The sequence below is a fragment of the Monocercomonoides exilis genome (genome assembly GCF_001643675.1).
Source record: "Monocercomonoides exilis strain PA203 chromosome Unknown scaffold4-2303458, whole genome shotgun sequence".
Classification (NCBI taxonomy): Eukaryota; Preaxostyla; order Oxymonadida; family Polymastigidae; genus Monocercomonoides; species Monocercomonoides exilis.
In genome coordinates, this window is record NW_027150549.1 from 1611028 (window position 1) to 1635718 (window position 24691).

Sequence of the window (24691 nt, forward strand, 5' to 3'; positions counted from 1 at the left end):
GAAACGTCTCCCTTACTTTTAAATTTTTTCATTTTTGAAAGCATTTATTTTATGAACAGTAAAGAACCTGTTTTTTCAGACTTATGCGTTTGTACGCATGTTCATTATGGAACATGTGTAGCGCGTAGTCTCGGTCTTACGGATGCTTCTTTTGTCTCTGACCACAGACATTTGCATAAGGTATTTTTCTTAATTATTCTAATGATTATATTTTTGTTATTATTGTGAAAATAGATAGATGTTTCTGATAATGAGATTGAGAGTTTATCTCCATTTGAAGGATTGGAAGAATTGTTATATTTGAAAGTTACTCATAACAAAGTGAAAGCTTTGGATTTCGAACCTTTTATTGTGGAAGTTCTCAATGTATCGTTTAATTCACTAACAAAAATAACATCTTTTTCTGCAGCATTTCTTACTGAACTCGATCTTTCTCACAATGAAATCACTGAACTTGATGAATTAAACCTTCCTCACCTCAGATACCTCAATCTTAGCTTCAACAAAATCACTTCTTTAGAATTTGTTCCAACTCTTCCTGCCTTGCGCACTCTCAATGTGGTTTGTATTATTTTAATAATTCTTCAAACGATTAAAAAATTGATTTATTACAGTCTCACAACATGATAGACACTTTCCAGCCAATAGTAGGACATTCCGAAATAAAAACCGTTGATATTTCACATAATTGTCTTGCATCTTTATGCACTCTTGTACCCCTGTACTCTCTCCAAAGCCTTGATCTTTCATCAAATCAAGTTTGAATATTTTGATATTTTAATCAATAAAATATGTTTATTTATAATTAATTCTTTATTACTATTCTTTCAGTTGTCAGATCTGCGTGAAACAATTGACAATTTGAAGGATGCCACTTCTTTAAATACACTCGATGTACGGGACAATCCATTTTGCTCTTTTGAATCACTAAAGGTAATGTTCACTGCACCCCAGCAAGATACTGCTGCACCTTCCATTCCATCTTCTCCCTCGTTTGGGGCTTCCTCATCTTCATCAGCTGCAGCCTCCTCATCTTCTTCTGCTCCTGTTGGAGTTCAGCAGACAGACCCAACCTCTCCACGAAGCATCTGCTCGAAGGCAACAACTTCTTCAGGGAATCCGAGACTGACACAGCTGAGAGAAAGGCTAAGAGAAGAGTTTCTGGTGGGTCTTCCCCTTCTTATCCAGATGGATGGAACTGAAATAACTGCAGAGGAAAAGGTGCTTGCTATCAACCACAAATCTCTCTCTTCATATATTCCTCCACGTGTTTGAATATAAAATAATTTCTAGATTTTTTCTTTAATTAAAATGAAAAAAAACATTTTAAAAATCAAAATTATTTCAAATGTTTTGATATTATTTTGACTTTCCACAATAATTCAGTGATTTTGTTGTCTCATCCTTCTTTTGTTATTTTTTCATTATTCCACTCATTTCATAAATGATTTTCTTTGCGTTTATTTTTTTTAAATTTTTGTTGTTCTTTGATGTTATGCGACTTTGAAATATACTTGAATAAAAACTGAAAAAAGAAATGAAAAAGAAAAATGAAAGTCAACCTCAGGAAATAATATCTGATAAGTGGAAAACAAAAGAAAATTAATTCAAAAATGAAAAACAAAAACTCAAATAAAAAATAAAAAGTTTACATTTTAAGAACAATTCCAAAGTGAACTGATAAAAGAAAACAAAAACTTATTCATTCAAAAAACAGTAACGAAAATGCAATGATAGAAAAAGCTCAAAAAATCTTTCAAATAATCAATAAACAGATAAATATAATATCAATGTTAACCCACACACATAGAAAATCGAACACTGTACAAAAAAAATACCATTTTCAAATTTTTTGTGGAAAAACTTAAAAATATCCAAAAAAATACTTAAAAAACAAAAAACACAAAACATTAAAAAAGCGATACATGTTTCTACTCAAATATTTTCGAAGATTACATAATTCAAAGCTTTAACGAAAAAATGAAACATAACTATTCAAATGTGCATATAACTAATTCCTTTTTATTTTTATTTTGTATTTAATATTCTTTTATTAAATAATTTCAATTCTCCGTAATTTAGCAACAAAAAGTGCTTTTCAGTTTTGTTGAATTATTACCAATGTTCATTTCGTAGCCTGTTTCATACGATTCTCCTTGACTCTCCTTTCCTTCCTCTGCTTTGCCTTATTTGGAGGAATAACCAGCGGCACATCTTCCGGCTTTAGCTTCACAAAGTGCTCGTCAATCGGCAGAGTCACAGGCTCTGGCGTTGTCACACGGAGAGGGCAGTTCTTCTGCACATGGCCTGCTTTCTTGCACAGAAAACAGACTCTTCTGTCTTCGTTGGGGCAGTCGCGGGAGATGTGGCCCATCTGTCCGCATTTGTAGCACGCGGCTCGTGTGAGCACCTCGTCTTTAGAGCGGAAAGGGCAGTCTTCGAAAGAATGGCCGACCGCAGAGCAGCGAAAACAGCGGATGCTTCTGAAAAAGGAAACAAACGAATTGTATCAAACACAAAAAATTAAAGAAAGAAAAGAAAAGAAAAGAAAAATGAATTTTCAAAATTATCAAAAATGAAATTGACATTTCAATGATTCAGAGATGGTTTGAATAAAAAAAATGAACAAAATCCACGATATCACGATGAAACAAAAATTATAGAAAAATGTATCTCAGCATACGGTTGGCTCTGAATAATCGGAATTGGAGAAATTGGTTTCGGAGGCAATTTCGGTAGTTGCAGAGGCAAACCATCGGAAACATAGCCAAAAAATGGTTTTTTTCTCAGATGTGATGGGTCATCCTTTGAATTATCATCAGAATTGGAAGGTGTTGAATGATTAGGTGCAGTTTGTGGTGTTGCTGAATTAGACGGACTCAAAAAAACAGACTGAGGTTGCGTATTGACTTGTGATAAAGAGCGTTGCTGTGGTGTTGATGATGTTAATGCCTTTTCTGTTGAAATGAGGCAGAATCCATTGAAGCTCGAGCTTTGTCTGTTGAATTGAGAGTTAACATCACCAAGTTTTGTTGATATGCTATTTGAAGAATTAAAACTGTTGTTACGTTCTTGAAGACGCTGGTCCAAATAAGTGTTGTTTGTGATGTTTTGACAAATTGGTCTTTCTTGTTGGATGAAAGAAGGCGGCTGTTCTGCCGATGAAATCATGCAGAATGGCTGATTCTGTGTTACATTCGAAGGAATATTCTGTTCCAGTGGATCTTTCGCAACTGAACTATTTTGAACTGATGATGAAAACGATGATGATGATGATGGGGCAAAAGGCGCAGGAACAAGAAGTTGACTGTTAGGCATGAATGCTTGCTGAAAGCTCGGAGGATATGACAGCTGAGCGCTGTGGCCACGAGAAAGCGTTGCGCTTGGTGAAACAATAGTTGATGAAACTGATCCAATTTGAGACTTTTCCAAAGATGTCACAGCAGAAAAGGAAGGAGGTAACATTTGTGCTTGATATGGTTGAGTTGGAGGGACAGTTTTTGATTGAAAAGCAGAAGATGATTGATGAAATGTTTGATTAAAAGGAACAATTGGTTGGGTGTTGGAATAATGAAGATCATGAAATGGATGTGACGGTTGAGGAGCAGGCAATGAATTGTGGTGGATAGCTGATTCATTGTAGTTAAATTGTGTTAATGTTCGATTTGGGACTGGAAATGTGAGCGATGGCTGCATTAAAGAAGGAGTTGCATATGAAGCAGAAGATTGTTGAGTAATATTGCTTGAATGTTCTGTTTGTGGATGCGCAACAATTGCATTCTGAGATGAAGGAGATGGATGAGATGGATGAGACGGAGCGAGAATATCTTCAGTAAATGAAGAGTAAAGCATTTCAGTCTCCTGAATTGTCATGTTATCTTTTGACTTTTCATTGTCATTGTCATTGTCAATGCGCATAGAATCCTTCAACCCGTTCTCAATCTGTTCTCCTCCTTCCTTCACCTCATTCAACGAACCTTCTCTTTCACTCCTTCCAATTTGACTCTCTGCCATGGAAATGTCATTCAGTGGGTCGTATTCTTCCTCTTTCAACTTCGTCGTTTCAATCAGCACAGTCGATTGCGAGTGCAGAGGGGGAGTCGCAGGCGCTTTGTGTGAAGGTGGAGGAAGGCGGGTGTTGTTGTGCTGCACAAAGGAGTCGGCAAGGAGCGGGGTTGCAAATGATGATTGTGATGAGGGAGAAAATTTTGAAGAACGAGAAGAAAATGAAGAGCTAAAAGAGTTAAAAGTGTTTGATTGATGCTTTTCGGTTGGCAAAGCAAAAGTGTCATTGAAAGCAGGTGTTTGCGAATGATACGAAAGAAATGTTTCTGTTATAAAAGGAGTTGCAGTTGATAAAGGAGGTAAAATTACTTCTTCTTTTTCACTTTTATTTGAAAGTGAAGAACATGAAGTGAATAGAGAAGAAGAAGAAGAAGAAGAAGAAGAAGAAGTTGTCGAGGCAGAAGAAGAACTGGCGTTCGACGGAGAAATCTCTTCAGAGGATTCAGTGTGTTCCGTGTTATCTGATAAACCAGCAGAACTTTGAGAAAGCGTAGATTGGGCAAATGAAGAAGAAGAGGAAGGAGAGGAAGAAGGAGAGGATGATGAAGGTGAAGAAGCTGGAGTTGAAGTCAGTGACGAAATGAATGAAGACGTTAGAGAAGACGAAGAGAACTCAGAAACAGCATGTGATTCTGCTTGAGAAAGGATTGAAACTGTGCGGTGATTCTGACCTTCAGCCCGAGAGGATGATAATGGTTCAATGATAAACGTGACATTCGGTGCAAGTAGTGATGATGCAATAGGCGCATCTGGTGCTGAAAAAGTTGGAGGAAATAGATCACATGCTTGCTTGTGGCTGTAAAATGGAGTAATTGAATGAGCTTCGCTGGAGGAGTTTGAAATTACTTTTTCTTTGTCAGGAGAAGGAAGAGAAGAAGAAGTGGATAGGAAAGACAGCGTGCGAGCTTTAAGAAGAGAAGCATCTTTTTCCAACTTGCAGTCTTTCCGAGCAGACTCCGATGATTCCTCTGTTTTGTTTTCTTGACAAAATTTTTCATCTTTGCTTAAATTCCACTGAAGGGCTGGCAGCTGATGAACTTCTGTTTGTGAAGATTGTGCTGAAGGAGCGATTGTTTGAACAGCATCCAAAACTATTTGACTGTCTGAAAGCAATGAAGGCTTCTCCAACTTGATCGCTTCGTTCTTCGCTGTTTTCTCAGGCAAAAGTTTCAAGTCAATGTTCACTGGAGATGTTGGAGCAAGCTGCAAGTCAGGCAAAGAGGCTGTTGAATCAGAGGCAATGATGTTCAGTGAATGCTCCTGCGATGGCTCGATCTCTGAGTTGTTCGGGAAGAAGTTGTGGGGGCTGTCTGTCTTCCGGAATTCATTGGCGCTTCCGCTGTGTGAATGCAGAGCTGACGGCGACTTGGGCAAAAGCGAGTGGAAAGAAGAGTCCAAAAGAGAAGAGGAACAGTCGCGGCAGATGAGGCACTCGTCAGAAGGGTACTGCAACGAGCGGAAGGAAGGCGAGTCGTTTGAGGAGCAGCAGGAGTTGTAAGAAAATGAGGACGTATGATCTGGCGTGTGTGAAGACAGATAACCTGACGCAGCTGGAGAAGAGTTCGACGAGGACTGTGAAAAGGACATGAAGGAATACAATTCGCGGCGGTCTGAAACGGACTGCGAAAATAGCGACAGCGCCGGAGACTGCATCCCCGAGGCGCTGGGGGTGCTGGGGGCGCTGGACGTGGTGGAAGAAGTGGATGAAGCAGACGAGGAAGATGTGCTGGAGGTGTCAGAGGACGGAATTTCTATTTGCTGTGCCATGCAAAACTGCTGACCAGGTGCATAAGCGAGGATGTCCAGCTTATCAGCAAGGCGGGGTTCTGTCTGGTCCATCGACGGGATGAGAGATGAGTCGAGCGAAAAAGAGGAAGGCGCTGGTTCAGAAGGCGCACTTTCGCCAAAAACGGCTGAGCCGCTGAAAGAAAGATCGTACTCGGGCGAAGTCCCTGTAAACTGCGAATAGGTCAAAGAGGATGCTGTGGAAGTTGGTGGTGATGTTGTTGGGTTGTAAAATGAAACAGCGATTGCTGGAAGCGAGTATCTCGCCTTAAGCAATTTGCGTGAGGCCAATGAGAAATTTTCTTCATTCTTTGGAAATAGAGATGTATTCATTTCATGATTCAAGATGATTTGTGGATTATTTTCATTAATTGTAGTGTCTGGTAAATCATTTGAGAGATGATCATTCATTTCTATTGGTAATTGAATGCTTTCTTTTACAAAATTTGTCGAAGGGCTTGAGTTTGGCTTGGCAGTTACTTCGTTTGTTGTTAAAGTGTGAACTGAGTTGTCCAATGAAAATTCTGGTTTTGGAATTAAACTTTGTAGCTTTACAAAATCAATAGTTGGCTCAACCATTCCAGATGTTGTCAAAGATTTTTCCATCTCGTTTTTGTTGCTTTGTTTGTTTTTAAACGATGAAGAATTTGTATTTTTGACACCTGTCTTTTTGGAGAAAAATGAAAAAATGCCAGCTGAAGTATGAAGTGAATAATTTGAATTTATTGTACTTTTATTCCTATTTTCTTTTCTCTCCTTTTTGGACGAAGAAAAGCCTTGATTTGGTGATTTTGATTCACTGGATGAAGAAGTTGAAAAGGTCAAAAGAGGATCTTCTGGGACAGGTGGAAAAATAGCAAATCCACTATCCTTATCAAAGCTAAATTTATCCTTCAGTTGTGCCTGATCCTTAAATTGTATGATGTTGATTTATATTTTTTAATTTTGCAAATTTTTATTGGTTTCAAAAAAGGAAAGATGTGATATCTTTTTCAAAAAAATAATGCAAACAGAATTTTTATATTCATAGGTATCAATATCAGCTTTTTTAGCTCCTTTGATACCTGTTTCACTGGACATACATATAAATGAATAAATTAAATATGGAACATAAAATATAAAAACGATTAATTTCACAATAGAATAATATTTGACAACTGGCCATCCTTTCAATCTTTTTTGTTTTCTTTTAATAAAAATAAAGCAATTTTACTTTTCTTTAATTTTTTTTTCCAAATTTTTTGAAAATATACACTTTGAAGCATCAATTTTCCAAAGTTGATGCTTTTCGATTTCAAATGAAATAACAATGATGAAAAACAAAAAGAGCATTTTGAAAAAATATGCGAATTGAAAACTGATGAGCTTTATTTTGTTAATGGAATAAATTGTCATAAATACCATTTTATAATTGCGAAATATTCATCGGGATAGGTTGGAAAATAATAATAATTCAACTTTTGGTAAGATAACATTCCATATAAACTTGTAATGAAATCTTCAAATCCTTCTTCTTCCAGCTTCTCAAGAATCAATCGTTTTTCAGCCAAACGTTTTGAACTGTTATTCAATTCTTCCTTCTTTTCAATAAATGCTTGAAAAATAGCTCCAAAAAATTCTAAGAATTGCCCATTGCTTACAACATGAAATGTTGGGTAATTCATCTCCTCCAAAATAAATTCTACGGCTTCCATCCTCAAAAAAGCATCCACACCTGCTGTAGTATTAAGAATCGCTGTTATTACAACATTTCGACACCTTCTGGTTATTCCTTTGTGGTTTTCTTTTGCGAATCTACTCAGCCTCACAACACATGTTATTAATTCTTCAATTTTAGTTTCCTTCAAACTTCCGTTTTGTAAATAAAAATTCAGTGAATTGAGCCATCTTTTTAAAACAACTATTTTTAAATTTTTTTCATCTTTTTTCATCCAATCCACACTCCTCGAAAGCTCTTCCAATTCTCTTGTTGCGTCGTTTAAAAAATGGACTTCACTTGCAGTTGCTGTGTCCAATTCTCTATTTCCATGGAATCTGTTTGCAAGAAACTCCCAGGCTGATTGAAAAGCAAGAAGAGTCAAATTGCGATGTTCCTTATGATGTTTTAAAATTTCAGTTATTTCGCTTAAATAAAGTGATATTTTCATTTTCTAAAAGCAAAGAATAGCTAAGTTAATAAAGAAATTTCAAAAATAACTCACTTTCACTTACATTATCAGAACGAATGCAACTCAAGGCTAACAATGCCATTTCGACTTCATGTTGCGTTTTTTCATCTTCGTCTGTGTTTTGAGCAACTTTCAAAAGATATGGAACGCAAGGTGAGAATAATTTTGCATGTGAGTCGCACTCATGAAGTAATAAATAACATTCGCAAAGATCAACAATCAACTTTTCATTTATTTCTTTTCTTTTTTTCTTTTCAATGCAAATTTCATTTTCAAATCTTTCGCACAACGAAGAATGTTCAAAGCAACCTGTCCAAAACCATTTTATCTCTTTGCAATATCCAATGTGCTTCAGCAATAAAATAGCATTTCCCATCGATAAAATCTTTTCTTCGAGCATTTTTTCAATTTCTTTGAATACTTCGTCAAAGTGAATTGATTTTAGACAAACACCATCCGTTTCATCCATGAATTTACATATTTCTTCAATTTTTTGTATTTGTTCATCTTCATTACAAAATCTCAATTGAAATATCATATCTACAACAGAAGAGAATGAGAAAGTATTTGAAGTTATTCATTTTTTAAAACGTTGTCAAACCTAAATATTTAATTGTCTCAAAAATTTGCATTATAGGAAATGAAACAACTTCAAATGGGCAAGTAAATATATCCTAAGACAAAGGTGATCCTACTATCCATAAATATAGTTTTCATTTTAAATAATTTTCTTGTATTGATTTGAATCCTTAAACTGCAAGTCAAAATCATCTACATACATTAAGTCCAATGCATTCTTTTCAAATTGGTCAAAATGCAAAAGTCAGATTCTCATTATTTTATTTCATTATGTCATTTATGAAAGATGTTCGATATTCATTTAGCACCATGATGTTCTCCTTTTTCCCAAAACATTCATTTATCGTCAAGAAGAATTTCATAAAATATCATTAAATTGATTTCCTAAAAAAAAAAAACAAGATCAGAAAATGACCCTCAATAATAAATTGAAAATTGATAATTCAAAAACCAAGTATATCGTTGGGGATATGCTGTTTGCAGCAATAGCATTGATTGGGCTTGAATGTAAAATTCTGTGCCAGGAATATTTCAATGCTACAGAACGTGAAAGTGTTGGCGCAATCAACAATATTGAATCAGAGAAATTGATTCCTGCACATGGAAATGATCCACCAGGAGAAAGATCGAGAAGCGAAATTAGCGGAAATATTCGTGGCGAATTGCCTTCTTCATTCCAAAACAAAAACATGAAGGGAAATTGGGCGATAGATGGAAAAGAGTTCAAAATTGAAGAAAGAACAGAAGGAGGAGAGCATGAATGCAAAAATGATTGCAATATGAAGGTTCAAAGGCAAATAATGGATGAAAAAACAGGAATTCGGAAGGAAAGCCATTCAAAGGAAAGAGTGTGTTTGATGAAAGGATATTTTAATTTGAAGAATGCTTCGGTTGGATGGAGAGGATTGGAATTGGAAAGCGTGAAAGGAAAAACAACGATTTTCGGAACAGAAGGAAGCCGAGCTGCTCTGAAGGGATGCATGGTTGTGATGAGTTGCTGCACAGCTCTTTTTGAAATGCATGGGGGTTGTGCATTTCTGGAAAACATCACATTGCAAACATCAAGTCCATTTTTGAGCGAAGTTTCTCCACTTTTCTCATCGAAAGGCACAGCCAACAAGGCATCGGATAAAAGCCTTCTTTGTGTCCGTTTTTCGTGTTTTTCTTCATTTCAGATATCTTCGCCTCCATTTCTGGCATCTCGGTTGGTTGAGTGTGCATCACTTGCTGACCTGATATTTTTCAATATTTCAGCATCACCCTTGAAGTGCGCACCTCCAGCCACTTCCTTATGCGAAACCACATGTTTGATGAGCAGCTGCTCATTCTCATCAGTGTGTGACGTGTATGATGGCGGGATTGTTTATTCGCTTAACAACCCTTTGGCATCCTTGACCGCCTCAAATACCTCATTTGTTGGGTGTTGTCGGACAAGAAACGTTAATATTAATGGAACTGCAGAGGCGCCATTAAAGTTAGGGAGACAAAGTGTGACAGACGATGGAGCTAATTCATTTATTTGGTGTGAATGGAACGGATCGAGAACAACAGGAGAAAGTGACTCGTGGACGGACGGTATGTCGAGTGGAGGGGCAATATGCATGTATAATGTGGGAAACGGAGGACTTTCTGTTTCGTATTGCTCGTTTAATAATTGTGTTGCATATGCTTATGGCGGAGGAATCATGTGCTGTTCGATCAGTTCAATATGTATTGAGGATAATGTGTTCAATGCCTGTTTGGCTCAAAATATCTATGGAGGAGGAATGTTCGCTTCTAGAATTTTAACATGTGCCCGAATCAGTGGATGTGAATTCCAGAATTGTAAAGCAAATAGCCAAGGGGGAGGGCTTTATCTTGATCGTTTTCAGGTTTCTGGAACAAACTGTATCGGAACAGAAAATGGAGAAGGGGAAAGTGCATGCGTGTTTGACTGCAGTTTCAATTCATGCTCGCTTTCTGACTCATATGGTGGAGGCATGTATTGCACCAACATTCCTGCTGCATTCAAGATCAAGAATATTAGATTTCTTTTTTGCTCTGCTGTTTCACATGGAGGAGGGTTGCGATTATATACAGATAAAACAACAATGCCAATAGATTTGCATTATTGTTATTTTCTTTTCTTCCACGAATGCATATGTTCAGCCAATCCACCATATGGGCATGACATTGCATATGCAGATTATCACAAACATTTTTTGGATTCTGGAAATCCGTTCTTCGAGTGCTATTCTACAAACATTGATGATAGAAGAATGTTTTATGAACACTATGATGGTACTAATTGGATCCACAAGCACGCAGAAAAGTCTGATTGGCTGAAAGACAAGATGATATATGTGTCAGTGAATGGGAATGACAATTTAGAACAATGTGGCGCAAATTCAACAATTCCATGCAAAACAGTAAAGAAGGCGTTTGAAATGAGCGAGATACAAATTAGCTTGACAATCACGCTGATGGAAGGAAATCACACAAGCGAGACAACAACAGTTGAGATTGGGACAAAGAAGATTTCAGTCATTGGGAGTGGTAAAGATAAGAGTTCGATTGGAACAGGAGCTCTTTTATCAACTGGAGCGCTGTTCAGCGTGTCAACAGGTCACATTGGTTTATTGCACATGAAGGTTGACTGCAACTCAAATGCAAGTCCTTCTTCTCCGAGCGTGGTTGCGGTATCTGATGGGAGTGGATCTCTTTCATTGGAGGATGTTGTGATCACCACGAGCAAAACAGGAGAATATATGATGTCGTCGTCAGTGTTTGTGGTGCCGCTGTCGCAGCTGTTGATGGCTGATGCGGAGATCAAAGATATGAATGTCTCAAAATCATTGTTGTCTGAACCAGTTCTGTCTCCTTCTTCATTGTCATCATCTGCACTGTATCTGACAGCTTCAGCATCTGGAGATAGCGTGTTGGCAAATGTGAAGGTGAGGAATGTGAGGTTGACTGAAGGGGATGGGGTGGTTGTGGCAAAGAATGTGAAGGCAGGAGAGACATTTGTGGTCAAGAATGTGACAATCGAAGATTGCGAGTGCATGAACGGGAGTGGTGGTGGGATCAAGGTTGAATTGTTATCACCTTCAAGCAAGCTTCGTGTTGAATCATCAACAACAATCAAGAGATGCACAAGTGGTAAATATGGGGGAGGGATGATGCTTTGTCTGGCTGATGGCTCGCACGACTTCTCAGTTGTGTCAGTTGACTTTTCAGGCTGTATTGCAACATCAGGCGGACATTTTCTTTTTGTGAATGGGAGCAATTCAGCGAGCTGGGGAATAAGCTCCTCAACGCTGAATGTTCAGCACAACGAATCAAAATACGATGAGCTTGTGGGATATGATCGGAGTGACTCAACAATGGGGATGTTCCCGTTGAATGTGTTTCTGGACAGATATCCGGATGCAGCACATGTGGGGAAGGTGAAAGAGAATGGGCTGGGTGGATACAACACTTGGTTTTGCGGGTTTGACTATTATCCATGTGCCACCATCACTCACACTGCACAGGCGAGATATTCAGGCACAAACAAAAACATTGAATTGGATTCAGGATTCGAGCTGGTGGAAGAGGTTGCCATGACGGATGAATATGAATGGGAAATATTTTGTGGCACAAAGGGGATGGAAGTTGGGGTGAAAGCATCAGAGAATTTTGAGTCATCTTGTCTGATTGAGGTGTTGAGCAAATGTTCAATAAGAAACATCAAGTTCTGTATTCCATCTGCTCTATCTGGTGCCTCATCGCTGATTTCAACAAACTCCACGCTCTTCACACTTGTTGATTGTTCTGTTATTTGTTCATCTGAAGAATCAATTGGATATTGTTTTGTGAAAGTGATTGGTGGGAAACTGAGAATGGAGCAATTTGAAATCAGAGAAACTTTGACATTTGAGGGGCATTCGCTGATAGAATTTGTCGAAGGTGTGGAATCGGTTGTGTTTTGTGGATGTGATGTGAATAATGTTGAGAATAAAAATGGAAAAGGAGGATGGATGAATGGAGTGGTTGGGGCAGAAAGAGGGGATGGAAGGAATGGAATAATTGTAATTGATGGATGCCTCATAAAGGAGTGCAGATGCTGTGGAGGAGGAGGAGGAGGGATGTTTGTGAGTGTGAAAGGGGAAGGAAGTATTGTTGTGAATGGGAGTTGTGTGATTGATGGGTGTGAGGCGAAGAGTTCAGAGGGGAGTGAAAGGAAGAGCGAAGGGAAAGGAGGAGGGATGATGATTGTGATGGAGAGCAGAGATGGTTCATTGAGAATTGAATCAGGAGTGGAGTTTTCAGTGGAAACAGCAAATCGAGCAAAATATGGGAAGGATGTGTTTGTTCATTGTGGGAGTGGTGTGTTGTTGGAGACAAAAATAAATGCAACTTCATTTTCATTTTTTGAGTCAAATATTATTCCATCAGATGTGCTGAAGTTGTGTGGGAGTGAAAACGGGGATGAAAGTGGAGTGATTCCATTGTTTGTGTATCTGAGTTCAATTGAATTGAAGTTGACTGTTGATGGGAGAGGAGACATTTCATCAGACCACAGCCATTGTGGGTTTGAGGAGTTTGGGTGTGTGACGATTGACTATTGTGTGAACCACAGAACCAACTCCAGTCTTCATGAAGTTGAAGTTGCTTCTGAATCATGGATAAAAAGCGAAATGAAAGTGGTTTCATTCGACGTTAGTGTTTCAGGGAAAGAAGAAGGGACGAAGGTGGTTGTGAGAGATGAAGGATCGATCAATCAAAATCATCTTATTGAGTGCACAAAATCATTTGAGATGAGTAATTTGGCATTTGTGCTGAGTGAAGAGATGAATGGAAGAAGAAGTGCATTCATCCACTCCTCATTGTCATCAACCATCACATTCATCAGTTGCTCAGTATCGTTTGCAAATGATGAATTGATTGGATACAATGTGATAAACATTGAGGGAGGAGAACTGATTGTGAATGGATTTGTGATGGAAGGTGGAGTGACAATGAATGGGAAATCACCAATAGTGGTCACAAATGGAGTGAAATTGGAGATTGTGAGCAGCCAAATGAGCGATGTGGAAGTGAAAGGAGTAGATGGAGGATGTTTGAATGTGGAGATGGCGGATAATGGGATTGTGAAATTGGAAGAGTGCAATTTGTCATCAGTGTGTTCAGGTGGAAGTGGGATGAAAGGAGGAGGGATGAAGATATCAGTGGGGAAGGGAGGGATGTTGGAGATGAAAAATGTGAAGTTATCAGGATGTGTTGTTCCATCAGAGGAGAGTGAAGAGGGAGGAAGAGGAATTGGAGGAGGGATGTTTGTGAAGCTGCCAGAAGAGATGGGATCATTTGTGATGGAAGGGATGGAATTTGAGGGATGCGATGGGTGGAAAGGGAAGAAAGTGTTTGTGTCAGGATGGAATCTGAGTGAGATTGTGAAGAAGGAGCATTTGAAATGGGAGATAAAGGAAGAGGAGTTGGGATGGTTGGATGAGCTGTGTGGATGGGAGAGGAAGACAACAGGAGAGGAGGGATATGTGATTCCACTGGTTGTGTATTTGTGGAGGAACTGGAGTGGGGATGGGTTTGTTGATGGAGAAGGAGGAGGAGACTTCAGTGGGTGTGGGTTTTGTGAAGCGCCATGTTCATCGATTGATCACTTGATATCACTTCGATATCCAACACTTGGAGAAGGGGAAATACACATCAGCATTGTGGGATCAGGATTGCTTCGAAGTTCAATATCATTTTCATTTTCTTCTTCTTCGTCACCAGCTTCACCAGATTCAGAATTGCCAAAAGTTGTGATAGAGGGAACAAAGAAAGGGACAGCTGTGACGATAAGTGATGAAGATGAGAATGATTTGAATGAATCGATGATATCATCGAATGTGAGTTTGTCATTTGTCAATGCATCATTCACCAAGCCAAACACAACCACACAGCATGAAATATTTATTGATTCATCGGGAGCAAATTCATGTTTGTCAGTTGCAGATTGTTCATTTGGCTCATTGAGAGGGATCACAGAGACAGCAGGATATTGCTTGATGAGAGTGAATGGAGGAAGTGTTGTGATTGAGAGGTGTTCCTTGAGTTTGATTTCAGAGTTGAAAGGGCTGATTGCTTTCAGGCCAAGTGCAGCTGAGGTGACTGTTCAGAATGTGAACATTTCATTTGCCGATGTGAAAGAAAGAAGCCTGATTTCGATGATGGAAGAGGAAAACCAGATGAATGGAAAGGAAAACACTCATTCAAATGGAAACAAACCAATTTTGAGGATTGCGGGGTGTTCATTCACAAATATCACAAACGAAAGAAATGGAGCGAGTGCTGTTGATGTGGGATCGTTTGAGGATGGAGTGGAGTGTGTGATGGATGAGTGTTCGATGACGAGTTGCAAGAGTGGTTTGAGCACAGAAGGAGGGGGAATGAGAGTGGTGCTGAAGAGCGAAGAATCAGTGTTGAAAGTGAATGACAGCTCGTTTTCGATGTGCAAGTGCCCAGCTGAAACAGGGTGTGGAGGAGGGCTGTTTATTGACGGATATGACCCGAATGCTAATTATAGTGATGAAAGTCAGATTCCACCTCTGAAATTGAAGATTGTGAACATCCTGTTTAATTTTAACGAGGCATGTGTGGGGAAAGACACGTATATCAGATGCTTCTCGATCCCCCATCAGATCAACGAATCTCTTTTTGCTTTGAATTACAACCAGGAGTCATTGAACTCGAACAACTCGATTTGTGGAAGTGATGCAATGAATGAGATTGATGTTGATCTGATTCCGCTGATCACATTCTATTATTCGGCACAGGTGTTTGTGAATGGAAGAGGGAGTGACAGCAGGCAGTGTGGAGCTCAGAGCAACCCATGCAGCAGCATCAACTGTGGGGTTGATCACATCCAGGAAGGGGTGATGAATGCGATTCTGATTGATGGAGAAGGGTTTGTGAGGAAGGAGTGTGTGATTGGAGATCTGGTTGTGAGTTCATACAAAAAGGCACAGGCAATTGTGAGATTGAAATGCCAGATTGAGAAATCGTTTGATAATGATTGCATCCTGGAGTTTGTGAATGAATGTTCAGTGGAAAGGTGCTCATTCCAATTTGAAGATGGATTTGAATCATCTCACAGCTGCATCATTAATGTGAAGAATGGAACAATCGAGATGAGAAATTGTGTGTTCTTCTCTTCAGCAACAACGATTGAGATGAAGCTGAACGGTTCAATTGTGAGTGTGGAAAATGGAGAGCTGAAGATATTTGATTCATCATTCAGAGATATTCATTCAATATCAGCAGTTCTTTCATTCCATGAAGAACAGAATGTGATTATTGACGAAACAAATATTTTGAATATCGAATGTGAGGGAAATGTTGTGAGTGTTGGAGGGAAAGCGAAAGTGGAGATGAAAGAGATGGAAGTTGAGAATGTGACTCTGTTGTTGAATGGGTGTGTGATAGGGATGGATGATGCTGAGCAAGAGATGAGTGTGCTGAACAGCTCATTTGGAAAATGTGTGAATTCGGTGGACAAAGGAAGCATGATGCAGATTAAGAATTCCAAGAATGTGAGGGTTGAGATATGTGTGTTTGATGGAGAAAAAGAAGAGATAGTCAATGAAGAAGTTGAAAGAAAAAAAGAAGAATTATGCAAATGGAATGGCTCGTTGGTTGATGTTGAAAACAGCAAAGTGGAGATGAGGGAAACAACGATTATGAAGAGCGAGGGAGGTGGGTTGAGGGTGAGTGGAGGAAGTGTGAAGATTGAGAAGGGAGAATTTGAGAACAACAACCCATTGATTGAAGAATATCTGTCAGCAAGAAGGAATGTGATCTGCACAGGGAATGGGGAGTTGAATGTTGTGAGCTTGAAAGGGGGTGATGGGGTAAAAGACAATTCTTCACTTTGGATTCTGAACGATGGATGTGATTTGAGAGGGATAGCAGGAGAAAGAGCATCACCATTCTTCATTCCAGTTCTGGACAAGGTGTCTGTGAAAGAAAAGGGCAGCGATGTTGTTTTGAAATTCGAGGGATCTCTTTTTGTGCCTTGTGACTTGTCATTCAGGGTTGCGTGCAAAACAGGGGATGTGGAGTTGGTTGAGACATACCCTTTTGAAGAAGATGGTTTTGTATCGGAAACGGAAGTGATTGGGGTGATTCCATCAGAAAATATTTCAACGATTGGAGATGAAACAGAGGTGTTTGTGATGATATTGTTTGGAAAACAAAGGGTTGCGACTTCACCACAGATTCTGAAGAACAAAACCGAATCAAAGACTCTGAATGATAAAGTTGTTGAAGGAAGAAATGAAGGAAAATCATCTTGGGCTGCTATTATTGCGATTATATTCGTTGTTTTGTTTTTGATTGTTCTAATCGCCCTTGTGATATTCATTGTTAGATGGAAAAAGCAAAAGAGACGAACAGAAGAATTGGAGGTGATTGTGGAAGACACAGTGAAAAAGGACCCGAAGGCATTTGAGATGGTGACGATGGAGATGTCACCAGAGGAGCAGTGGAGAAGAGCTGAGAGGGAAGCAGAGAAGAAGAATGAAGAGAGGATAAAGAAGAGGGTGTATGAGAAAAGCTTGGGACACTCTGAGTCATCTGAGCATCTTCTGTCTGAGAGTGGCTCGACAGAATATATTTTGGGGAGAGATTCAGACAAGATTCCTGATTGGGCATTGGAGAAAGTGGAAGAGGAAGAGGAAACAAGAAAGAGATCACCATCACCATCCATTTCATCCACTTCAACCACAGACACTTCAGACACAGAATCCACATTTGTTCGGAGAGAGGATCTGTGCCCAACCACCTCGTCGATGTCGAATCTGGTGGATGCCATGGAATGTTCGTCTCCACACGAGAAGCTGATTCTTGATCTGCGAGACTCGTTCTTCATGCTGATGCATGGGAGGAACAAGACGAAGGAGATGGCAATTGGGAGTGTGGAGGAGCGGGAGGTGACAGGAGCACAGGTGCTGTTCTGGGTGGCGAATCTTGCTCTGCACTCGTTCGATGAGATGAGCAATCCTCTTTCTTCACTTGTAAATTTGAGTCCTCACATTGTGCTATTCTCGGAGCACATGGACATTGCCATTGCGCTCCACTCAGACTGCTCCTCTTCGTCAGAGGATTCAGACTCATCGTCGATCTCTTCGCTGACCATTGTTTCGTCTTCCTCATCGAATGTTTCGGTGATGAGCGAGAGGTTTACCGACTCGCCACCGCCGTCGTCAGCGTTTGAGGATTGTGAAGACAACCGGGATGAGTGCAAGCGGTGGAAGGCGCCGGAGCTGCTGATGAACAGGAAGATGTGTGCGACAAAGCAGTCAGTTGCGTTCTCGATTGGGATGATGCTGTGGGAGTGCCTGACGCTGGAGATCCCGTTTGGGGAGTACGAGGCGGGGATAGCAGGAGACAAGATTGTGAAGGGAGAGCGTCCTCGGCTGGATGTGGTGGAAAACACAACATATGGGAAGCTGATTGGTGTGTGCCTTTCGCCTGGGTGGGAGGGGAGGCCGATGCTGAGCGAGCTGAAAAAGGAGTTTTTTGCGCATTTCCCGGCAGAGGCGAAGATGCTCACAGTGTCAGATGCGATAGATGTGGAAGAAGAGGAAGGTGGGAGAAATGAACACAGTGGGGAAGAGGGAAGCAGCATGGTTGATGATGGGGGCAATGGCAACGATGTTGGGAATGGTGATGAAGAGGGAGATGCAAAAACAACAAGGCAGTTATTGCTGCGATGAATGAAAAAGAAAGCAAATTGATGCTTGTTTTGAAGAAAGCTGTTGTTTTTGATTTGTGAATGTTTTGTGATTTGTGTTGTGTTTGTTCATTGTTCTTTCTTTGTTGAGTTTGTGTTCTGGTGTTTTTGTTTGATGTGTATGTGTGAATGTGTGTATGTATTTCAGTATTGTATATGTATTGGTGTGCTATTTGAGCTATTTTCGAAAAGCATATGTTCATCAACTATGTTTCATGTGGTTTGGGTGTTGTCTGTATATGCTGTGCAAATAAGTGATGAAGGTGACAATCCTGCACCGTTGTGCGTGTTCATCGAGGAATCGAATCATCCAATTTTGCATATTTCTATCACTTTTTGTTGCTTTTTAAGTTTTGTGAATTATGCAATATCTTGCGATTTTTGTGTGATTTTTATTCTCAAGCGAGGATGAAATTTTTAAAATGAAGATGTTATTTTTAAGACTTTCGTGTCTTTCGAGTCTTTTATGTTGTGTGTGTGTGTGTGTGTGTGTGTGCAGATTTTTGTTTGCTTGGCTTGCATAAAGTTTGTGTGTATTTGAGTGAATGCTTTTTTTTTTGTTAAAGGTGGGAATCCTTCACCATTCGAGTGTTATTTTGGAGAATAGCAAGGTCTGCTATTGAAGGGCTATTCGCAAAATAAGATGCATATGTATTCAATTTCTGATGTGTTTTGTATCAAAACAATTGCGGTTCTTTTCAACCAATCGAGGATAATGGCATTCATTGGCCCAGTTCAAATTGAATGAAAAAATACAAATCAGTATTTGTTTTGTGGAAAAAAAGTGATTCCTGCAAATAAAAGAAACATTCAGCTTCATATTTGGCAACCACAGTGCCAAAAAACTATTCGAATGTTACGATGTTTTATCATTTTTGGCATCATGGTTGATTTTTGAATTCATTCATTTTTTTTTTTTTGAAAGGATGGTATTTTATCACAAAAATCATTTTTGTCAAAAGGAGAATATCCTGGCACAACACGATCATTGCCCAATAAAAAAAAATATCTCAAAGTTGTGTCTCTTATCAATTGTGTTTGTTGACATGCAGGAGATGAAAGGAAAAAAGAAACTTATATTTCATTAAATGTCAGTTTTGGGCTTCACAGAGCTCAGTCAAAATTGATTATAATAACTTTGAATATTATCTGCATTGTTCATTGTCACATTTATTGTGTGAAAGAACATTTTTTAATTTTTTTCATTCATTTTCCATCGCTTATAATCATAAGGACAAAAACATATGGAGCATAATATTTGACTTCAGGCATTTTCATTGAAAAATTATGTATCTCAGATGAATTTTTTGTGATCAAAAAATTTGAAAAAAAAATGGGTTTATTTTATTAAATACGTCTGAGGAAGCAAAACATAATGTTATTATATCAATGATGTTTGTTCACAGATATGAAAATCATATTTATTTTGAAATTTGGCTAAGTTCAAAAATGTTGTATGTGAAACAGTTTTTTCATGCTTTGTGCATGAAAAGCTTGAAAGTCCGTATTTTACCCCATCAAAATAAGCATTCAACAGCTTGGAGTTCAGTTGTTATTGAAAACAAACATGGAATTCATTCCAACGATTAAGAAAAAGCCAAGAACAGGAATTTTTTTCGTGAAACCACATTACAGATTTGTTTCAATAATAGTCATTGTGAACAAAAATTTCATTGAGCTTTGTGAATAGAAATAATTGAGCAGCTGACTTCTTTTGATCATTTGACAGCTTTGTCCTGTGATCAAAAATCGATAAAAATCGGTATTTTACAAGGATTTTCACCGTTTTTTGGAAGGCCTTTGCTTTTAATAAATATAACTTGTCATTTTATCAACATTGCAATTAAAGAAATTCTATAATGAAACAAATAAAATTTCTAATTTTGCTTTGATTTTGAAAAATTGATGTCATTAATAATCCTCGTTTCAAAACATCTGCGTCACCTAAAAAAAAGTTAGCTCGCTTCAATCAGTGGTCGGCACTGATGTGAGTGCAGTGGCATTTAACACAAAAATTTTTATCACTACACAATTCATTGTTCATTTCAAAATTAAAAAAGTACAATAAAAAATAAATATGAAAATAAATAAAAATCCTTTTTATAAAAGAAGATGAATAACAATAACATATCAATTTTTCTTTTCATTTCTTGTTTCAAATTGAAAAAAACAAATTATTTATATGAGTGAATCAAGTTTTTTTCTATCACGTCATATCACTCCAAAAATGTTCACGTCAGAAGGAATGAAATTCGGATGTTTCTCGCAACATTAAACAAATATCATGTTTATTCATTTAAAAGATAAAGAACTTTGAACGTTCATTGATTACCATTCGACATATACGAATCAAAAAAATTATTATGGTTTCGAAAACTCAAAAAAATTGATTATCACCGAAAATAACTTAGTTTTTATGAAATAAGTTAATTTGCTTGAAACAACATTTATAAATTTTCTAAACATTTTATTTTGAACTATTTTTCTTTTTTCTTTTTCTTTCTTTCATTTTTTTTTCTTTTTGCAATTCAATAAATGAAAAACGAATGATAATTGTTTTAAATAAAATGCTTCAATAACAACTTTTAACTTCCACAAAAAAAAAAAAAAAAAAAAAAAAAAAAAAAAAAAAAAAAAAAAAAAAAAAAAACAGCTTTTCTAACAATTTAACTTTATCAAAGGCTTTCACACCTTAAGTGATAATTGTAATCAAAAAGGAAAATAATAACAAATGGTGGATTCAAATTTTCAAAGTTTACTGAATTCGAGCTTAATAGTTGAGATTTGAGATAAAAAAAGAAGTTGCATTCACTCAAGTTTAAGCTATGTTTAAAAAGAAATAAGATGTGTTTTAAAAATTTTTAAAAAACATTCTTTTATGAAAATTTGAAAAATAGATAAAAGATTTGAGAATAAATATATCTTGAAATCATACTCTCAGCTATGAATAATGCTAAAACAAAAGAAAAAAGATGAGAAAGAAATAGAAAGAGAAAGAATTAAAAACTTAAATAATTCCTCATTTAATACTCTATTCTTCTGAAATCGCTCATTTTTTTATTTATGCGACATTGTCCAGATTCCATGTCATTGGGTTAGGTAGATGAGCTTTTCTCTCGTTTATCAGTGCTGTCCACACAAACACTCCACCATGCTCATACAGATCAGGCGCACTTGTCCACACAAACTGATTGTCGTCTCTCACACACTCACCCACAGGCAGTGCTCCATCTGCAGCCACTTTCGCCATCCAGCGCAGCCTCATCCCAACATTCTGCCTCTTCCCCATCGCAAGCTCTGCCCACGCAGTAAACATCGTCGTCAGCCCCCACGGATTCACCCGCCCGTACTTCGCTTCTCCCTGGTTCGGAGACCATTTTCCTTTCTCTGTGAAATACGCATCGTTCTCAAACCTCCCAATGCCCATGTAGTCCTTTCTCTCTCTCGGCTCTTGTGTGTCTGGATCAACCAGCGCCTGGCTGAGCTTTTCAATGACAGCATTGTACTGTCCCTGTGCCACAGGGTGTCTGATAGACGGAATCTGCACCACAGAAGACGATGATGACGGGAAGCCCAGGCATCCTAGCCACACCAACGCCAATGTGGATGAATCAATCTTTGTTTCAGGCTTCACTTTTTCATCGGCTTTTCCTGGGCCAGATCCAACATTAGTGATGTAAAGCTGGCGGTAGATGAGTTCGTTTCCATTCTCGTCTTTGTAGATCAGGTTGTTGTGTATCGCTTGGTTCAGCTCCATTGCACGGCGACGCAATTTCTCTGCTCTTGCTGGGTTGTGCAGGAAATGTTGCTCCAACTACATAAAAGCAATTGATGTTTTGTAAAAAGCATTTTAAATATAAAAAATAAAATATTATTTCAAATAAAAGAATGTATTTAACAACAAAAAGAAATAAATAAGGATTATTCATACAGGAATTGATTGTATTAAAATAAATATATTTATAATAATTCACACCTTTGAAGCGCTCATCAATCCAGCATATGCAAAGGCCTGTGTGAATGCATAATATCCCACATTCACTCCATCGCCACTAATTGGATCGCTCGATTCCTCCCAAATAGAATAGTCTGGCAAAAACAAGTTTTTGTATCCTTTGTTTTCCAACAAGAAATCTTCAATGTCAGTAATTCTTGTCTGTAGAATATGGATGTTATATCAATCAAAATAAAATAAAATAAAATAAAATAAATTTTGAAAGAAAGAAAGAAAGAAAGTTAAATGATCCAATGAAATTATAGAGTTAATAAATACTTTCATTTCATTGACATAATCTCTAGTTCTGCTGTCAAGGGACATGTGATATGCACCCATCAAGAACATTCCCATGTTGTCTAGCTGAGGATCAACAAAGCCAAAGATTTCTCCTGTGAAACCGTTGTAGCATGTGGAAAAGTATCCTTTTCCTTTCATGCCTGTTAATTTTTAACAAGAAGATTATAAAATAGCATATAAAACAGCAAACACAAAATAAATATGAATGGTTAAGAACATTCAACACATACAAAGAATAATTGTAATGATAAAAAAGTGACAATCCAAAAATTATAGCAATTTTTACTGTATTTTTTTTTAAAATTATCATTCAACAATCTTTGAATCATTTGTCACACCGTCTTTCTTCACAAGATCGCATTTAGCCATCCATCTGAAATATTTGCTTCCTTCTTCAACGAATCCTGCCTCAGAAAGAACCAAAGCAGCAAAGAAGCCATCGCGTGTCCATGTTTTATAATCGTAGTTTTCGTGCATTGATGCCATGATTGTTCCAACCTTTTAAAGGAAGAAAAAAGAATTTTCAAAAAAAATAAAAAATCACAAAAAATTTATGAAATTAACAAACGGTTGGATTTTGCCCATTCTTTAAGAGAAGCAATGAGTTAATGTACAAATCCATTTCCTTCTGATTCAGTGTTGCTGGCATCTTGGCTCTGCTAAGCCAAGATGAGTATTGCTTCTTAGTTCGCTGGTAAACTGAATCTGTCGTAGATGATTGAGCAAGCTCCAATGCCTTCACCATTTGTGCGTTTGTTGTCTATTAAAAAAAAAAGAAAAGAAAAGAAAAGAAAAAAAAATATTATCAGTTTAAATTTACAAATGGACGCATTCACAGTTGGAATAAGAATATAACACAATTTATAAAATAGGAAAAATGTCAATAGGTTTTAAAAAATGAAGAAAATCAAACTCTGTAGCATCGATAGACTGTAATTTTTGCTTCAGAATTTGGTGGAATATTGAATTTCCATGATATTCCAACTTGTTGCACGTTAGCTGTGCAATGCCCTTCATTCTTAAGCTTTCCGTTATTTGCAATGAATTGCTTCAAAACGTTCTTATCATCAACAGCTTTATCACCCACGCTGTATGTTGGTTCAGTAAATTCTGCGTAATCAGCCATTTTTCCCAGTACTCCTGCGCAAAACAGTGCATCATTGTTTGTCGTGAATTTTGTCGAGCTATGAATATCTTGTGCAGTGCTTGTCATATCGGTTCTAAAATAAAGAAAAGAAAAAAGCAAATAAAGAGAAATAAAAAGATGTTTCATGGTTTTCAAAATTTTTCTCAAAAGTTGACTAATTTTCATACACAGGATTTGTTTTATCATCAAGAGGATTTAACTCAACATAAGATAAAAATGATCCTTCAACAGCATCTGTTTCAGAAGGATTTGACAATTTGTATGTTACTGTATAGAAAGGGCAATATGGAGGCATTTGATAATCAACTTTCAAAGTCAATGGCATTGTCTCCTCATTGTAAGAATACACTTCGGTCTCGAGAACACCTTTATGTCCAAATGATGGAGATGCTTCAAATAATTTTGGATCAGCTCCATAGCATGCTCCTCCAATCAAAAAAGCAAATGAGTCGCCTTTAATTGCAGAATGATCATATGACTGCCAAATTAAAAAATAAATTGATAAATTCAAAGGAAAATCAGAAATTATCATAAAAAGAGTTTCAAACTGGAGCAATGTTATATATAAACGGTCCGACAGCATTAGTAGGTCCTTTCTAAAAAAATAAAAAATATAAAGCAATAATGTAAATCAAATTATAGAGTGCATAACTGTTAATGCTTGGCGATTTTGTCTCCAACATAAAAGAGAGTCTGCCCAGTTAGACAATTGCAATCTACAAATTAGTATCAATAAAATAACATTCGTTAATGATGATAGTACAAAACACAAACGATGGCATGGCTTTGTCTCTGTGCTCCACGTGCTCTGAAAATAAAAAGCACAGTACGAAAGAAGCCGTAAAAAGTGTTACGCTCATTTTTCAACAAAAAGATAAAAATTGATCTTTCCCATTTGTTGG

General features: G+C 37.7%; 4 protein-coding genes across 4 annotated transcripts; 2 read left to right on the forward strand and 2 right to left on the reverse strand.

Moving 5' to 3' along the window:
- The first annotated feature begins 16 nt into the window (after positions 1 to 16).
- MONOS_4382 (putative Leucine-rich repeats and guanylate kinase domain-containing protein) lies at positions 17 to 1835 on the forward strand. Its single transcript, XM_067874450.1, has 4 exons — positions 17 to 180; positions 235 to 561; positions 615 to 758; positions 832 to 1835. Exons 1-4 carry the CDS (start codon positions 52 to 54, stop codon positions 1273 to 1275), a joined length of 1044 nt encoding a protein of 347 aa, XP_067734822.1. The 5' UTR covers positions 17 to 51; the 3' UTR covers positions 1276 to 1835.
- MONOS_4383 (putative cellular nucleic acid-binding protein) lies at positions 1460 to 6930 on the reverse strand (the record flags this gene model as incomplete). Its single annotated transcript, XM_067874451.1, has 3 exons — positions 1460 to 2483; positions 2684 to 6759; positions 6862 to 6930. The coding sequence occupies 3 exons, from the start codon at positions 6928 to 6930 to the stop codon at positions 2126 to 2128; spliced, it is 4503 nt and encodes a 1500-aa protein (XP_067734823.1). The 3' UTR covers positions 1460 to 2125.
- A 2137-nt stretch (positions 6931 to 9067) lies between these two features.
- MONOS_4384 (uncharacterized protein) lies at positions 9068 to 18331 on the forward strand (the record flags this gene model as incomplete). Its single annotated transcript, XM_067874452.1, has 1 exon — positions 9068 to 18331. One exon carries the CDS (start codon positions 9068 to 9070, stop codon positions 18329 to 18331), a length of 9264 nt encoding a protein of 3087 aa, XP_067734824.1.
- A 2824-nt stretch (positions 18332 to 21155) lies between these two features.
- MONOS_4385 (putative Carbohydrate-binding family 6 protein) lies at positions 21156 to 24684 on the reverse strand. The gene is made up of 10 exons (XM_067874453.1): positions 24564 to 24684; positions 24442 to 24505; positions 24338 to 24385; positions 23957 to 24267; positions 23556 to 23862; positions 23211 to 23402; positions 22981 to 23140; positions 22622 to 22782; positions 22325 to 22504; positions 21156 to 22162 (listed from the first exon to the last, which is right to left on the reverse strand). Exons 1-10 carry the CDS (start codon positions 24647 to 24649, stop codon positions 21410 to 21412), a joined length of 2262 nt encoding a protein of 753 aa, XP_067734825.1. The 5' UTR covers positions 24650 to 24684; the 3' UTR covers positions 21156 to 21409.
- Between the last annotated feature and the right edge of the window lie 7 nt (positions 24685 to 24691).